At 41.0% G+C, this 16,592-nt stretch overlaps 2 protein-coding genes across 2 annotated transcripts; one reads left to right on the top strand and one right to left on the bottom strand.

Annotated features, from left to right (window-relative positions):
* The first annotated feature begins 1,175 nt into the window (after window positions 1-1,175).
* On the top strand, window positions 1,176-6,301 carry TDG (thymine-DNA glycosylase). Its single transcript, XM_008949979.1, has 8 exons — window positions 1,176-1,445; window positions 1,952-2,021; window positions 3,425-3,560; window positions 3,640-3,722; window positions 3,810-3,904; window positions 5,459-5,630; window positions 5,921-6,049; window positions 6,162-6,301. Exons 1-8 carry the CDS (start codon window positions 1,176-1,178, stop codon window positions 6,299-6,301), a joined length of 1,095 nt encoding a protein of 364 aa, XP_008948227.1.
* Window positions 6,302-8,919: 2,618 nt separating this feature from the next.
* On the bottom strand, window positions 8,920-16,045 carry GLT8D2 (glycosyltransferase 8 domain containing 2; the record flags this gene model as incomplete). Its single annotated transcript, XM_008949978.1, has 5 exons — window positions 8,920-9,092; window positions 9,956-10,068; window positions 11,638-11,804; window positions 12,531-12,643; window positions 15,961-16,045. Coding segments are annotated over 5 exons (651 nt in total), but the record flags the coding sequence as incomplete, so codon positions are not given.
* Between the last annotated feature and the right edge of the window lie 547 nt (window positions 16,046-16,592).

Raw genomic sequence — 16,592 nt, 5'->3', positions numbered from 1 at the left:
TTTCTTCCAGTCACCAGGGACCTCACTGGTCTGCCAGGACTTTTCAGACGTTATGGACAGTGCCTTGGCAACTTGTCCTGGTTCCGTGTAAAAAGGGGTTCAGGGCAGGACCCACACAGAACAGAACTATGTACTCACCTCTCCCCCACCCCCTTGAGAGAGAGAGAGAGAGACACTTCAAAAAAAAATGAAGTATATTGTTCAACAAGGAACAGAAAACGAAAAAGGGAGGTAAGGAAAATATTATATACAAAGATTAGGGGAATAATGCAAAAGAGAAAATATACAAAACCCTCAGAAATGGTTCCAGCGTCCCACGGAGTGAAAGGAGAACTTTCCTCTCCGAGCTCCAAGGCAGGAGTGAAAATAAGAAACCACTCCCTGCCTCTTATCAGAGTGTGTGTGGGAAGGGGAGGGAATACAATGGTTTCACACCCACCTGGGGTCCTCCCAGTTGCTGGAAGGTCATGACGCCATTCCAAGCCTCAAACCACAACACAACTGCATCAGCCAGTTCCTTTAGCACTCTGGGGTGCATCTCATCAGGCCCCATGGACTCGTGAATGTTAAGGTTCCTCAGCCATTCAAGAACCTTGTCCTCATTGACTGTGGAGGGGGCTTTGTCCTGCTGGTCCCTGCCTCACGGGCCATCCACTTGAGAGCGCTGTTGTAGCCGCTGTTTCTCTCTGGCAACTGAGTTTTGTACTCAACCTCTGTGTTTATGTTCCTGACCTTACGCGGTAGGTAATCCTGCAGACCTCTTGCTTTTGGGTGCTTTTCAGTTTCTTCACTATGTTGTGTAACTGGTAACAAAAAAATTCCATATTCAGAAGCTGAAGTGTGAATAGTAGACGAGAACTTATTGTGGCATTCCTTGAAGCCTAAGCTGGCCTACCCACCAAAAGAAATGAAACTGTTCCCGAAAGGTGGTTCTGTGCAGCATGCAAACCACATAACCGAGTGATGAGGTCGCTCTGTAGCCTGAGTCAGCGTGACTGCCTGTGAGCAGGGTGTCTGCCTGTGGTACACAGACACTCAATCTAATTCTGTGGTGAGCCTGCAAAACCCAGATTCATCTGGTAATCATTTAAATTAATTTTGAAGGTAAATTGATCTGTCTGATCTCTTTCTCTATCCATATATTCAGCTTGGTATTTTTGAGTATCCACACTGCAATGTTAGGAACATACAAAAAGGATATTCGCTGTGTTTCAGAAGTTAAAAAAGGAGGAAGGAAAAGAAAAGCCAAAGCAACTGAGCCAAAGCAACCCAAAAAGCCTGCTGCTAAAAAAGAAAAACCAGCCAAGTCAAAAGGCAAACAAGAGAAGATCACAGATACTTTTAAAGTGAAAAGAAAAGTAGACCGTTTTAATGGTGTGTCTGAAGCTGAACTTCTGACCAAGACATTACCAGATATTTTGACCTTTGATCTGGACATTGTAATAGTAAGTAACACATAGTTGCAGCAATAGATAGAAGAGTGCATCGTCTGTACTCATTGGTTATGATTTACATTACTTCTGCTTGCTTATCTATATTGCTTATATAGCAAGATCTTGCAAGATAAAATATATAAACTATTTCCTGCATGTAGAGCTGCTTTGCATTTTCCGTTTAAAATCATGGTAACATAGTTCTAATTTCTGAGAATTCTAAGGCTTACCAATAACGTGTAGTCATGAGAGGCCGTTACTCAGCACTGTGTTTACTGGAAGCAGTGCACCCATGGCTGTAAAACACCATGAGCTGCTCTTCTGACACTGCACAGCTAAATGACACTCTGCTATAAAATCATCCATTTTTTAAAATAACGATGGAAGGTACAATTAACACAGTTTTGTTTATTGACAGTAACTTAAAGATGATTGAATAAGCATTCTCACTGTAACTTGACTAAATTCCTGACTAGCAAGCCATGTGCTCATTGTTAAACTGCCTGTTGTCTTTGTAGATTGGCATAAACCCTGGCTTGATGGCAGCTTACAAAGGACATCATTACCCTGGACCTGGAAACCATTTTTGTACGTTTTTGTTTTCCTTTCTTCTTGTAGAATTTTCAGAACTTTGTTATAACTTATGGCATTTTAATTAAACTGGTTTGGGTTTTACTTTTGCTGTTTTTTTTTTTTTTTTTTTGGGGGGGGGGGGGTATGCAGAGAGGTATTTTGCTTTTAACCATCCGAGAGTGATTTAAATCCTATAACTATTTCTGTGAAATACTGTGCATAAAAAGGAATAAAAGAGGAATAATCAGACTTTCAGTATGTGGTTAGAATTGTAATGTAAACACAGTATTACCAAATAACTTCTTGGTGTATTAGTGAGCAGCATAAGGAATAAAAATTAAATCTCTAGTACTTGACTTATCAAGGGTATGTCAGTAGGCATCAGTTTCTTATAGAAAATAAAACTACACACATTTTCTGAGAAATGCATTTCAGCAAGCCCTCTTCTCTTGCATTTATTGATCTTTTCTAAACAAGCTTTCTTACTCACAGAAAAACAAAAAACATTGGCTTTCCCCAGCAGGCATATGCATCTAGCACACTTGATTCTCCAGAGGATATTTCTTCGTAGGTATTTTTCTAGTTCGAATAACATGTTCTGCATCACCTTCTCATAAAGAAAGATCATACCTGAAACCTGGTGAAATGCTTTTTTGGATACTGGGAGCCATTCTAGCTGTGACAGTAGGAAGCTCCACATGGGCTCATTTGCAGCCCTGTGATACTCCAGCCAAAATGCTTCCGGTGTTCAACAGGCTTAGAAACCAAGCTTGGCTATTCCTCTAGTGTTCTGCAGCCTAGCCAGACTATCAGCTTCCTTTACCCAGAAGCAGAGCAGATATGTGTGCTCTGACAACTCCATGTGTTTGTGGCCTTCCTGAGTCACTAGTGGCTGCCTGCAATTAACTTGCACTTTAAGAGATTGGCAGTCACCCAATTTATACTTTTATACACAAAAAATGGATGTCAGACATGAACAGGTTCTGTCAGGGAGGCCCAGTGCAAGGAGAAGCAATGGTGAGGCTATAAGAGAAAGCTGACACGTTGTGTTTGCCATGTTCTGTCCCACAAAATCCATATTGATCACATTCACTCTCCGCTTAAGTGGATTGCAAAACCTAAAGCTCTCTGCTGAGCTTGTAGAATAAAAGACTGGTTTCTGTATGCAGGATCGTGGTGAGGAATTCCTGTTGTTCCCTAGGGATTTTCTATCCTTTTGCAGTAGATAAAGCAATTCTGGCTAGTTTAAACTTTTCTGGATAGGGCAATAGTTTTCTCAAATTAACCAATGGTCTGCTAACATAGATTCTTCCTTTAGCATTCCAGTACTCATAGTTTGGGGGTTTTGGGGGGATTTTTGTTTGGGCTTAGTTTCTTTTCCTTAGAAAGAGGCAAATGCATGTCTTCCTCCTTCACAGGGAAGTGTCTGTTCATGTCTGGTCTAAGTAAGGAACAGCTGAACCATATGGATGACCACACCTTGCCACATAAGTATGGGATTGGATTTACAAACATGGTTGAAAGGACAACACCTGGAAGCAAAGACCTGTCCAGGTAGGATAACAAGGGGGAATATTGTGCTTGTTAATGATTTAATAGTTGTGATTATAATTTTGAGTACTTTCTCTTTTAGCAAAGAGTTTCGGGAAGGAGGGCGAATTCTGATGCAGAAGTTACAAAAATATAAACCTCGCATAGCAGTTTTCAATGGAAAATGTGAGACCCTTAATTTTGAGTGAATTTGTTCTGTCAGTAGCCTTTTTCTTTTTTTTGTCCCCTTATCCAACCTTCTTTTTGTTTTAGGTATTTATGAAATTTTTAGTAGAGAAGTTTTTGGAATAAAAGTTAAGAATTTGGAATTTGGACTGCAGCCACACAAGGTGCCAGACACAGAAACTGTAAGTATTGATACTTAGAAACAAAACCAAGGCACTCCATTTTGGTTAGTTGAAAACTAATGAAGCCTCAGGACTTGCTCACACTCCTGATAACTGTTTGCCCAAAGTACAAGGAATGTGAAAGGCTTTTACTTCAATAGAAAGAAAGGGGGACGGTGCAATTTTCAGATATGTCTTCAGTGCAACTTCTGCAGACTTGCAGACTTTGTTTGGCAAATGGTGTACTACCATTAGGTTAGTGCATTCTCTGAGGACTATTTAGGATACCAAAAAAACGTACATGCTTCTGTGGTAACTGTCACCTACTTTCATATGATTCTCTGTGTCCAGTTCCCTGTATGTTTGTATTACTGAATTTTGATACCAGAGTCATGGTGCTAGTAGTGCCACGGTAAGGAAGAAGGAGTACTAAGTCCATCATTGTGCTGTTACACGCTACAGCTGCAGCATTGCTGGATCTGAGCGTGCCCAAGCACTTCCATCAGACTCATCTTCTTAAGCTGATTTGCAGCTTGAAATTAAATTGGACAGTTAAGATAAAACAGTTTGATGCAGAGTGCATTAGTCATAGACGCCTGTGCTGGAAGATATCTCAAGAGATCAGCTGTGTGTCATCACAGATAGGTTTGTTTAACCTGTCCTTATAAGCAGGGTAGGGCAAAGGCGGTACTCTGCCTGCCATGGTAGCTTATTCCGAAGCTTCATTACCTTGGCACTTCAAAAGTTTGGGTTGTGCTTATTTCTATCCAAATTGCTTGTGCTGCAAGCTTAAGCTCCATTTGAGCTGTCCTTCTCTGAAGGCCAAGTGTTGCCATCAGAGCCTCAAGAACTGTTGATGATAAAGTGCTTGTTTCTTAAGTAGCTCTTAAAGACTTCTGCGGTAGATGTGTTTGTCAGAAAGATAAGTAGTTCTCTTTACTAGTACTCGTTCGTAAATGCTGCATGGTGGTAAAAGCATGGGATTGGTAATTAAAAGTATTGGATCTGACTGACTTTTATGCCTTTAGTTAGGGCTGTTGGCAGAGACAGAGATGCTTGAGCTGCCTTCAGCCACGCTGACGCCAGAGTTTCAAAGCCTGGTGAGCATGATGCACATGCTTGGCCTAGAAGCCAGGATAATTAACCTGTGGTGCCTCCCTCACCGGTTTGGGGTGTTTGCATGCTGTCATGTATCCTCTGGGGACCTTGTGGCTCAGAGCTGCCCTTGCTCAGGGAGCTCTGGAGCATGCTGCACTCCCTGGCATACACTTGTTAAACTGTGCTTCTTGTAACATGTCCTAGTCCTGCTTCTCCTGCAGTACATAAACCACTTGTGAAAACTGTCCTCACTTCAGCAGCTTATATTCAGACCCTCTCTTCAGGGCAAGACATGCAGCTGACCAAGAAAAATTAAAGGCTCCTTTTATCCTCTTCCACAACCACCCGTGGCATTAGTGGAAGTCTGTACAAAGGGCTAAAACAGCGAGCTTAACCGTCAGGTTATTCTCGATGCACTAAGCATGAGCCCATAGCTCAGGGACCAGTAATGCTGTTTCTCTCACGCTTTGTCTCAAGCTCTGCTACGTTATGCCATCATCCAGTGCAAGATGTGCTCAGTTTCCTCGTGCACAAGATAAAGTTCATTATTACATAAAGCTGAAAGACTTAAGGGATCAGCTGAAAGGCATCGCACCAAACACAGAGGTGCAGGAGGTGCAGTACACGTTTGACTTGCAGCTCGCACAAGGTATAGTGTTGATTTTGTTAATCCTTGATTAAAACATAGTGTACAACATGAGTAGTGGCTTCCCAAGCAAAAGAAAAGAATTCAAGGGGAGGGAGGTGATGTGCCATCTTCTCTAAACTGTGTGATGTGGAAATACAGATTCCGCTCTTTCTAGTAGTCTTAATTATCTTAAGGGGAGCAGGGATTGTCTTATGGAACGCGTGGCTGTGTTTTCAAGAGCTCTCTAATGAAAATGCTCTTTGACCATTTTTATTCTGCATGTTAATACTTGAGGCCTTCTCTTTTGGCAGAGGATGCTAAGAAGATGGCCGTCAAAGAGGAAAAATACGACCCGGGTTACGAAGCAGCATACGGAGGCGCTTACTGCGACCCTGCTCCCTACGAGGGCGAGCAGTGCAGCTTCTCCTCGGACGGGACAGGTAACGTGCAGCGCTTGGGGCATTCCCTCTGCAAGCCAGTCCTTAGTCACAAACACCGAGCAGTATCGACTGCTTTGTAAAACCGCTGTTTTGTTATTTTCCCTTGGTTTAGCGCCGGGCAACGCGCAGTACTGCGAGGGCTCCTCCTTCGGTGCGGCTCCTAACGGACAGTGGATGGCGCAGCCGTTTGCAGAGCAGCTGCCGGCGCCGGGCGCTGGCGCGGGGCGGGAAGGGGAGGGCAGCAGCGCCTGAGGCCGCTCCCCCTCTCGGGAAGGGGAGGGCAGCAGCGCCTGAGGCCGCTCCCCCTCGGCTGCCCACACCTGCCGCAGTTTTAATGCGGTGAGCAAGAGTCGTACCTCGGTTCTCCAACTGAAGCGTTTTGATAGGATTTTATCTCCCTTAGTTATTTTATTATAGTCCAAAGTAAAGTGTGTGGTAGGCTGAAAATCAAGAACTAGATAATTTTAAGGAACTGTCCAAACTTTTTAAAAAAAAGTTAGTCCTTTTTTTGTATATGAGTTTATATATATTTAATGTATACTGTTTCTTGCAGGTTTTGACAAACTGCTTTCTCATTTGTGAAGATTTCTTTTGGGTGTTAATTTTATTCCAGGAATTGTGATGTAGCAGTAACAGCAGCAGTATACTTTTTACTGATGCCTCAATGTTTGGGTATCTCATAATCCTTTTATATCCAGAGGGGAAAATGGGAAGCATACCCTTATCTTACACGAAGTGGTGTTTTTAATCATGGACAGTTAAGCAAATTGTGTTTTTTCAGTCTGCCTTTTAACTTCTTAAAAAGTGCAGAAAATTGTTTTCTGCATCTGTGAGTACTATTTTTTGGGTGGGAAGAGAGAGCTCTGTCTGTGTAGCGATTGGACCATATTCAGGATTAAGGGAGCGGAGACGACATCTCAAGTCACAACACTGGGGAGGAAAATCTCTTGATAAGACAGGGCCTAAATATTACAACTGAGCTGTCTTGGGGTAACGTGTCCCTACCACTCCATCTCTTTCCCCCTTAAGTTCCAATGTAAGGAACTGGAATTCCTTGGGGGAAGAAAAGGAAAAACAAACTAACAATGGTGGTTCTTTAATTCTGTGGCATTTAAACTCTCAAGTCATTCCTGTGTGATGAGTCTCTTCACCTGACCTTCAGCCGGAGAGAAGTCCTTTGAACAGGTGATGCTGCAGGGAACTGAAAGACCCCCTTCCCTGTAAAAAAACATGTGTAGATAAGTCAGGTACAACTAGCATAGGGTGAAAGAAGTTTGTGATTTAGCAGCTGCTAACCTTCAGTTCTCTTCAGTCTATAAGACCTTAGAGGGCATTCTCCTTGTTCCTTTCGCAAGTGGAAAATACTATTAAATGCAAAGGCAACTGCTCCATGAATGAGAAGTCAGCTGTAGAAGCCTCAACTCTCTTCTGAGGAACTTGCTTAGACAAGACACATTTTTGGCCAATATGAGTGACTGAGAAAGAAATGAGACTCCATGCTTGTGCCCAATTGTCATCTTCTTTCCCTCTTCCCTCACATGAGGTAAAAGCAATAAGTTGATCAAAACGTGACAGTTTTGATGATCTTATGACAGTTGGTGCTTCACATACTTGAAAAACTGATACAAACAGTATCTCCACGTTGGTCAGAGATTCCTGTACCAGTGTGTTTTGTCCTCTCCTCACAGCCAGTGACAGCTGTCATGCATTGAGTGTAACAGTTAGTGTCTGGGTTCTAATCCTGCCATCGCAGCTCTCGCTGAGATCACACACTGTCAACCTGTGAGGCAGGCATGATGTTTACAGTTTTCTTCCCAAATGATGTGGCTTAATTCTGAGCGTCTTAAATGGAGAAAGTGTGCATTACGATTCTGATTGCATCGATTAGCTTCAGCATAAAGCTGTTCTTAATATTGTCAGAAAGGTATAGGACTTGTCTCGTCTTATTTTAATAAGTGTACTGTATCATGTATTGCTGTTTACATGGATGTTTTCCTGCAGGTGCTCAAAGCATCTTGCATCAGGGATTTGTTACAATTCAACTTTATTTTTCAACAAAACTAGAAGCATGTAATTAGCACTGCTGAGTACGTAGCACAGTAGCATGTAACTACTGTAAGACTATCCTGGTTGATGGGAAGGGGAAGGTCTCTCCTTTAAATGGAGTCACCCACTGAGTTATCTAGGTATAAAATACAGTTAGTTGAGTGTACATGACCATTTTACTAAATATTGCAATCCTGTGTGTACTCCCTCAGAACTGGTGCTCTTTTCATTACAATAATACAAAAGTTCTTCAACTGTCTTAAATCTGTCACTGTTTCACAATAAAATCAGGAATTGTACTGTGGTGTCTCAGAATGTGCTTTCACCTCTCACTAGAGCAAGGGTCTAAATGTACTGCAGGAGATGTGATACACAGAACTGCTACGACACAGTCACTGGGCAACAGAACTCTACTGATAGACATGCTCCTTACGTTTTTCCGTTTTAGACAACTAAAGTCACCTTGTATGTAATACTGCAAGTATTTCCTGTGTAGATTCTTCTGCCAGCAGACATTGGAGTCTAATTTATGAAGACCTGATATTAAAACATACTGTCTAGCACTGAATTTCATCCCTGTAAACATCTAATACTTCATCGTCAAGTAAACTTGGTGCCTCACCTTACCTGAAAGTCAAGATCATCTGAACTGCACAACTGCCACTCCAGCCTCTGTCCGCAGCCACAGGGACACAAAACTGATGGTCACTTATTCATATATTTAACAAATGCTTAGTTTTCTAAAAATCAGTTAATTATACAATATGTTGCATCTCAAACTATTACATACTGCAGTGTATGGGTGTATTTAACTGATTTCAGTATCAGCTATCAGGACGAGTTAATTTGAACTTCCCTGAAGGGTCAGGAATAAACCAGTTTTCCCAGAGATCAGTGTGAACACTGGGATAGTCCCAAGGTTTGTATCTCCCATTCCAATGAAGTAATTTAGCTTCTTGAAGGAAATGCTCTGAGTAACGGGTATCAGGACTCCAACCTGCATGGGTAAATTAAGAAAAAAATAGGAAAAGAATCCAGTTTTTAATAATAGAAGACACTAGAGGTAAATTCAGTGGGTGTTTTTAAGAAGTCTGATTCGTATGGTTTCATTTGCTAATAAACAACTAGTTGTATAAAAAAACTATCTGCTTTTTTCAGCTTCATGTCTAGAGCTGCATCAGCAAAAAATTCTCAGCAAATTTCCTAACACTTTTTAACATCTTGGTATATAAATTTTTTTAAAAAAAAACACAGACACCTTTTACTGCTCATTTTACTATATCAGCTAAGCCATTATCTTTTTCCCAGGATAATTCACCATTCCCCTGTGAAAGGTAACAATATCCTTCAGAATGCTGAGTAGACAAACGCCACCAGGCATCCCATCATCTTCCACTGTGCCTGCTAAAGAAGTGTGATTTTTTTTTTTCAGTTTCTCACTATATTCAGATATTTAATAGATTGTTGCTCTGGTTTATGACAACATAGATTAGCTTGTCTTCAAACATGTAGTTTTGTCCTTGGTATCTGGGGTTTTTCCCTTTTTTTTTTTTTTTTTAAATTCAATTCAATGACTGTTAGAGATTTGGTGTTTGTGGTTTTTTTTTTGGTGGAGGTGTAACTGCTTTGTTTGCCTGTTAAGATATTTGTGTAATGATACCCGTGGGGAATCTTCACCTCCTGCCCTACCCTGAAGAATGCAGAGCTAATGAGCACTGGGGGAAGCCAGGATTACATACTACAGATTCTGAGGTATAAAATAATGCATTGAGGTCAAGTAACATAAGGCCCATTATGAGGCTCTTACAACCCACTTGCTTTATTTAGCTCTGACTGCAAAGGGTGGGAAGTTAAACTTACCAAGGTGCCGGATGTGCCACATAGGATTGATAGCGGAATACTTGCCGTGGAACACAATCAGCATTGGAGAGGTCGCCACGCCTCCCCCGAGGGTGCTGCTGTACAGGTTTTCCCTGCAAAAGGGAAAAAAAGCATTCCAAACATCAGTCAAGGAATCTTTACTACCATCTTTTGTAGTAGAGATCAAAAATAAATCTTCTGGCAAAATTCAAAATCATTGTGAACAGGTGACTTTTCAGCAGAGTCCTTCCTAAATGTGTTAATTGCTTTTATTTGCAATGCCAATGGCTGTTGAGTGAATCATTGCCACCAAGCAAAATGGGAGTCAGACCCAACATGATGCCAATTACTTCCTCACACTGCCTATAGGCTACAAGGCTGACAAAGCTTACAGCAGAAAAAAAGCTGTTACCATACAGAAATCAAAAATATTTTAGCCTGCTTTTTTCAGAAAGTGTAGATGTTTCCATGTGTCTCATTCCCTCTTTCTTCCTCTTTCCCCATCCCCACAGCTTTTAGGCCCACAAATTAACTTCAAATCAGATTTTGCCAAAGTCTAGTTAGTATAACATCTAAAGAATATCTTAATAATCATTAATTTTGTGATCCATCCAGGGCCAGATAAAGCCGAATCACTGTAAGGAGAGGCATCAGGAGGTAGCAGCCAGATGCCTGGCCACAGTGTGCACACAAGTAAAAGCCACCCCAGCTACGGGACACTGCCACCCACCAGCCCAACAAGGAGGGAACCTGGGAAGTACTGAGAGATGCTTGGAGGCCACAAAATAGAAAAATATCATAACTTCCCCTCAAAACTGGGTTTCAACTGCTAAGCAACTTATTTCACTGTCATTTCAAAATCCAGCTAAAAAGAACATGAACATGCTATTGAAATATAAAAGCCAGCTTTTTAAGGAGAAAATTGGCTGGAATATTCATGGAGTTTTTTCAGACTCTTAAAAAGCACAGCAACAGCTTGGCAGGATACGTTACATAAGCAGGGTAAGAGAAAGACATTTGGCTTTTCATTCCTTCATGTGCTTACCATTTGTGTGTCTCCTCTGTTCATTACTGAAACTAACAAGTAATGGCCATAGTCCAACAGCACAATCTGTTCAGCTTCAGTTTAGCCTCACTAAATTTAAATTTAACTCCTTACAGAAGAAAATAAATGTCAAGTTTGCAAATACAGGTTCAGAGCGAACTAACAAAAAATGAACAGTGACTATTTCACAATGCCAACAAAGATATCTTTTGTGTCAAATTTCGTTCACCTATTAAAAAAGAAGTGTTTTGTATTGGTATTTAAGAAATACGGTGTCCAGTTACAGAGAGAGACCACAAAAACAAGGAAACATTCCTCCTTCTTTATGCCAGCCTCACAAAGGAAAGATCACAAGTGGCTTGATCACACATAAGGTTGGTCACCCAGCAAGAACCATGTGTTCTCAGTGGCCCTCAAGACTAAGTGTGGTTTCTGATTAAACACGAGACTAAAATTTCAGGCAGCCATTTCCTGGTACACAGCTGGTCAGATTTAAGCAGACAGAAATTCTGGTACTTGAGTTACTTCACTTGATGAGATCTCAAAGAAATACCATTTGGAGTTAAACTTTTTACAGCTTTTAAACAGAAAATTGTAAGCTGATTATTAAAGTGCAAAGCTAGATTTCTACACGTACTCTACATTTCTTTGCATCCACTTTTCCAACTGCTTTGTAATCCGTTGGCGTTTCCATTCAGTCATGTTAGCAACAATTACTCCAGGATTGAAGGAGCAGGTGCTGGGGCTGATGCCAAGATCTCTAATCGCTTGCTTTCTGTAGTCCAGGAATCCCATGTACGTGTTCTATGAAATAAAAAACCAAGTAAGTTTATCCCCTATGAATCTCTCCAAAGATAAGTGTAAATGCATCTCTCTGCCACTCCCAGGGAGACAAGATATGTGCTCCCAAAGCTCAGTTTCTAGATAGATGGTTACTTGTCTTGATTTCCCTATGACACAAGGCTGAAAGCTACTGAATAGCTACAGATACTTTCAGCCACTGAATTGCTTTTTCCACAGCATTGTTCTGTGGGAGACTGAGAAAGCTCTTCCCTCACCACATGTGTGTCTTCTGTAGATTACTCTAAATGCTGTAGCATCACACTTGTACAGATATAATGCCAGAGGGACTCACTGACCAGTCTCGGAAACTCAACTCAGGAATTAGCCTCTAAACTTGTTTTCCTAGGTTTAATTCCCAGTTTAGCTGATACAAGTATAATCTATTCTGTCTTCATTAGATTTTCCATAAGTGTTCACGATCTACTGACAATACAATACCAAACATAATTCAGCAGAATCCAAAGAACAATAGAGATTTCAATAATTACAGGAAATAACTCTGCAAAGCATTACAGAGTTACTACAAAAAGTAGTTCTTAATTACCTGTCAAACTATTATAAAAGTATATAAAAAAAAAAAAAAACAAACACACACAAACAAACTTTCACTTTGGAGAAAATGTATTAAATAATTTTACTTTTGTAGGTAAGTATATTCATTATTAGCCTTCAAAAATGGCACTTTACCTGCATCCCTACACTTCTAACCATTTCATGTGTAGAAGGAAGATCACAATCATCTGAAAATGCTGCAGCATGTCCAGGAGCTAGCTTGGTATCATAGAGTTCCTGGATGTCACCTGATTACAGACAGATCAAAAGCATAAGAAGAAACATCACTGCTACACAGCTGATAGAATAACTTCTGTTCTTGTAGATGTTACTTATGAACACACACATTTTAGGGGATAGCCCAGATATTAACGCAGGCTGAATTTTGTAATATGGGACAAATTTAAAATTTAAGTCCTGTACCTAGATGTCTAACACTTATCTTTAACTGTCATCATCAGTGTTCAATACATCCATATTCTGGTCTGAATGTCCAAACTCAGCTGCACCAGAAGCCATTATACTGTTAAGCAGAAAGTATATAAAGTTTTGCATACAAAGTTTTGCATACAAAGCTCCAGGCTTGCCTTTGGAGAGGCAACATTTCTGAGCCTCTTCAAGTCCCACAAAAATTCCACTTCAACCTCTTGCACAGATCACGTTTTTCCTGGTGTTACTATGTTTGTACAACCCAGTAAGGTTATCTGGAGTCCCCCCACTGGCCAGCTGAAATATGCCCCTTACACTAGGCCATCCCTGCTGTCTTTACAGCCCACCCAACTCCTTCCTGACAGAGGGAAATAATGTAACTCACTCCTCACCTGACTAGCAAGCACCCATGATGTGCCAGAACAGTTTCACAGCAGGTTGATTTGCTCAATTCAGCAATTGAGTGAGTCCACATCCAAACTCCCTACAGCTACCAGATTTGATGCTGGGTGTGGGTCAGTCAGAGATAAAATTACTTATCTTGGAAGGCCACATATGGCCCAGCAGCCTGAGGTGAGCTCATTAAAAGACGAGTAACTGAAAACATTCCCCATACTGAAAACACTGCAACGACCATTTCTGAAATAAGCGGAGATTATTTGTTCATCTAAACTCATCAGCTGTCTGGAAAACCTGGTTTAGGACTCATGTCCCACCAAGAAATAGAATTTGAATTAATGGGACAGTTGTTGAAGACCAACATAGATTGCTAAATATTTTCTCCTGATTCTAAATAGCTTCTGCTTTTCAAGAGAAAAGGTGGGGAAAAGAAAAGGGGAGGAGGGGATGGGGTGGGGGAAACCACACCACCCAAACAACACAAAACCCAACCAATTCTGGGCTGACACCCCAAGTTCTGGATGTTATACTCTTACTGCTTTGGAGAAAACAATGACCAGCAAATAAACAATCCCAAAGTTAAACCCTGAAAACCCCATTCAGACCCCAGCAAGTGTGTTCAGTCCAAAAAAAAAAAAAAAAAAAGGGTGGGGTTGTACCACTAGTCCTCTGCCAGGTCAACCAGCTGAACCCGCTTACTCTGCAGCTGCACAAGTGCAGCTATGACAGAAGTTACAGGAGCTGCCTGGGGACAGAAGAGGCCACTTCCAGCAGCAGCTGCCATGTGAAACAGCACCTTTCTCCTGTGGCCCCAGAAATGCTGTCAGCTGACAGAAGCTGACACCTGGAATGAGAGAGGAACCCTGACCTCCCCTCTTCTAACTACACCACCTTGACCCCTGCCAGGGAACTAATTCAGGCTGAAAGTAAGCATGTTTCTGAGGAAGGCCTGCCCAGGTGCAAGGAGGGGTGCAGGGGAAGTGGTGGGCTCAGCTTAAGCTGCTCATGAAACCGGAATGTAAAGAGTTTAAGAACCTTTCAAAGAGCTAACTATTGCTGTTGCTTATCAATGACAGAGAGAACAAGAAAGCTAAAAAGCAGAGATAACCACTGGAAACACAGATGAAGAAGAACTGTGATATGAAGTCTGTTCAAATTAAAATAAGAGAGGCAGAGCAAATTAATCATATTTTATACAGCAACTAATAGCAGCCCCTTTAAGTGCAGGTCTTCTGAAATCTGCCACTAAAGAGGCAAAATTATAAAAAGGTGCAGAGAAGCAGTGAAGAATAAAATTAAACTTTTGTCTTGTGTAAATTCACTGATCTTAATGTTCTTTCTTACAGCAAGACTGATTCAGGCCAAAAAGTTTATTATAGTTATACTCAGTCCTTTACAAAGGAAAATTTAATCAGAACATCTCTTTAATATTCAACAAAGAGCAGCAAAATGGGTTTTGTTGTTCCTCTGTACTGGGCCCAGCTAGGACAGAGTTAATGTTCTTCATAATGTGGTGCTGGGGGTTCGATTTTTGACCAGAACAGTACTGAGAGCACAGTAATGTTCTGGCTCTTGCTCTACCATGGGCTCCACAGCATCAAATCTGCCTCTATTTCTCCCCCTGCCCCCACAGTAAATAGATCAGGGGGTGTGCAACAGGCTGCAAGGGGACACGAGTGGGCAGATCACCCAACCTGACCAAAGAGATATTCCATACCATGTAACATCATGCTCAGCAGAAAAAGGGGAAAGAGGGAGGTCTTGGGGGGGGGAGGGGTTTACCAGCTTCTGCTTGGGAACTGGCCTGGCCTCGGCCTGCTAAGCGAGAAATCACCTATATATCACTTGTTCTGTTTCATTTTTTTCTCCCTTCTTCCACTTACCCTTCACTTATTAAACAATCATTTGTTTTATCTTGACTTTCAAGTTTTCTTGTTTTTATTCTTCCTTTCCTCTCAGCCCACCCTGGTAGGAGTGGGGATGGGCAACGCGAGTGAGCCACCACGGGGTGCTCAGCTGCCCACCCGGTTAAAATACAACTCTGATTAAAAAATGTTATAAAATAACATGAAAACAATATGATAAAACAAGGGAGGACAACAATGCTACAGATTAAAAAAATACATATACTGTAAAACGGAAGAGGAAAAAAAAATTATTTTTTTTTTTAAATAATCTGGATTTCTGTGTATGAAAAAAAGGGTTTTCAGGATTTTAACATCTTCTAACTGTTCCCATTTGTCTAGAAACTCTGAAATCTTTGATCATGACTCTGAAAATTGCTATAGATTCCGAGTTGAAGATGCTCAATATCATATTTTGAGAGTTTGGAATTTTAAGCCTCTTGAGTACATTCCTCTCACTCTCATGAACAGCAATTCCAGATAAGGAACTGGTAGCACATGTGGGAATTCGAATACTAGCAGGAAATGCACATCACTTAACAAGTATTGCAGTATCCAAGTGAAATTAATGTCTTATCTCTTTCAGCAACTGACCAGGTTCAACTAAAATGAAGCACATACATACAATTTTCAAAACCAACTATTCCAAAGACATGAAGAGAAATTCTTCTTCAGACTTTCCTTTAAATAAGCAAATGCACTATTTGTAGTTTTCCAGTTTTTCTAGCAGCTGCCTCAGTTTCCATTATATCTTGTATTTCCAAACAACTGCAAAAGCTGGAATAACTTTTATTTTAACCCTCCTAGAACATGTTTTTTGGACAACAGCTTACCTTGAACAATGACATCATCATCCAAATATATTACTTTCTCATGTTGCTGGATAAGCAAAGGAAGATAAAATCGAACGAAGTTCAGCTATTAAACAGAAAAAGAAAGTAAAGGCTAAAGAGTAAGGCTGTTAAATGTATTGGTCTCATGCATCTGCCTCTATTAACAAGCACTTTTAATTTCTCTCTTAATTGAGAACTTGCCAGTAATCATTTTCTTCCTCCCTGCCAGCCTTACTAGTAGCTTGTATCCGTTATTCTCGTTATTATTTATCCCTATTTTATTAACTATGGCCCTAACCAAGCAGCCCAAAACTGTTGCTTCTTCACAAAATCACAGCATTGTTAAGGTTGGAAGGGGCCTTTTAAGGTCAACTTGTCTGAGCCCTCTTGTCCAAGCAGGTTGCCAGGGACCATGCCTAGCTGGGTTTTGAATTGCTCCACAGAGGGAGACTCAACAGCCTCTCTGGGCAACCTGCTCCAACGTTTGACTACTCTCACCATTTAAAAAAAAAAAAAAAAAAAAAAAAAAGTATTTTCTTGTGCCCAGAGAAAATTTCACGTAATTTAATTTGTGCTCATTGCCTCTTTTCCCTCCCCTTGGGTATTGTCCTGGTTTGGTGTAAAACAGAGCT

The sequence above is a fragment of the Merops nubicus genome, unplaced genomic scaffold, assembly GCF_000691845.1.
Source record: "Merops nubicus isolate BGI_N331 unplaced genomic scaffold, ASM69184v1 scaffold21011, whole genome shotgun sequence".
Lineage (NCBI taxonomy): Eukaryota > Metazoa > Chordata > Aves > Coraciiformes > Meropidae > Merops > Merops nubicus.
This window is presented reverse-complemented; position numbering and strand designations above follow the sequence as displayed.

Bases quoted from the DNA above. Each gene is read 5' to 3' on its own strand.
- TDG (XM_008949979.1), top strand. From the start codon at position 1,176: ATGTTAGGAACATACAAAAAGGATATTCGCTGTGTTTCAGAAGTTAAA. The intron at 2,022-3,424 runs GTACGTTTTTGT...CCTCCTTCACAG, and splicing joins TGGACCTGGAAACCATTTTT to GGAAGTGTCTGTTCATGTCT. The intron at 3,561-3,639 runs GTAGGATAACAA...TTTCTCTTTTAG, and splicing joins GGAAGCAAAGACCTGTCCAG to CAAAGAGTTTCGGGAAGGAG.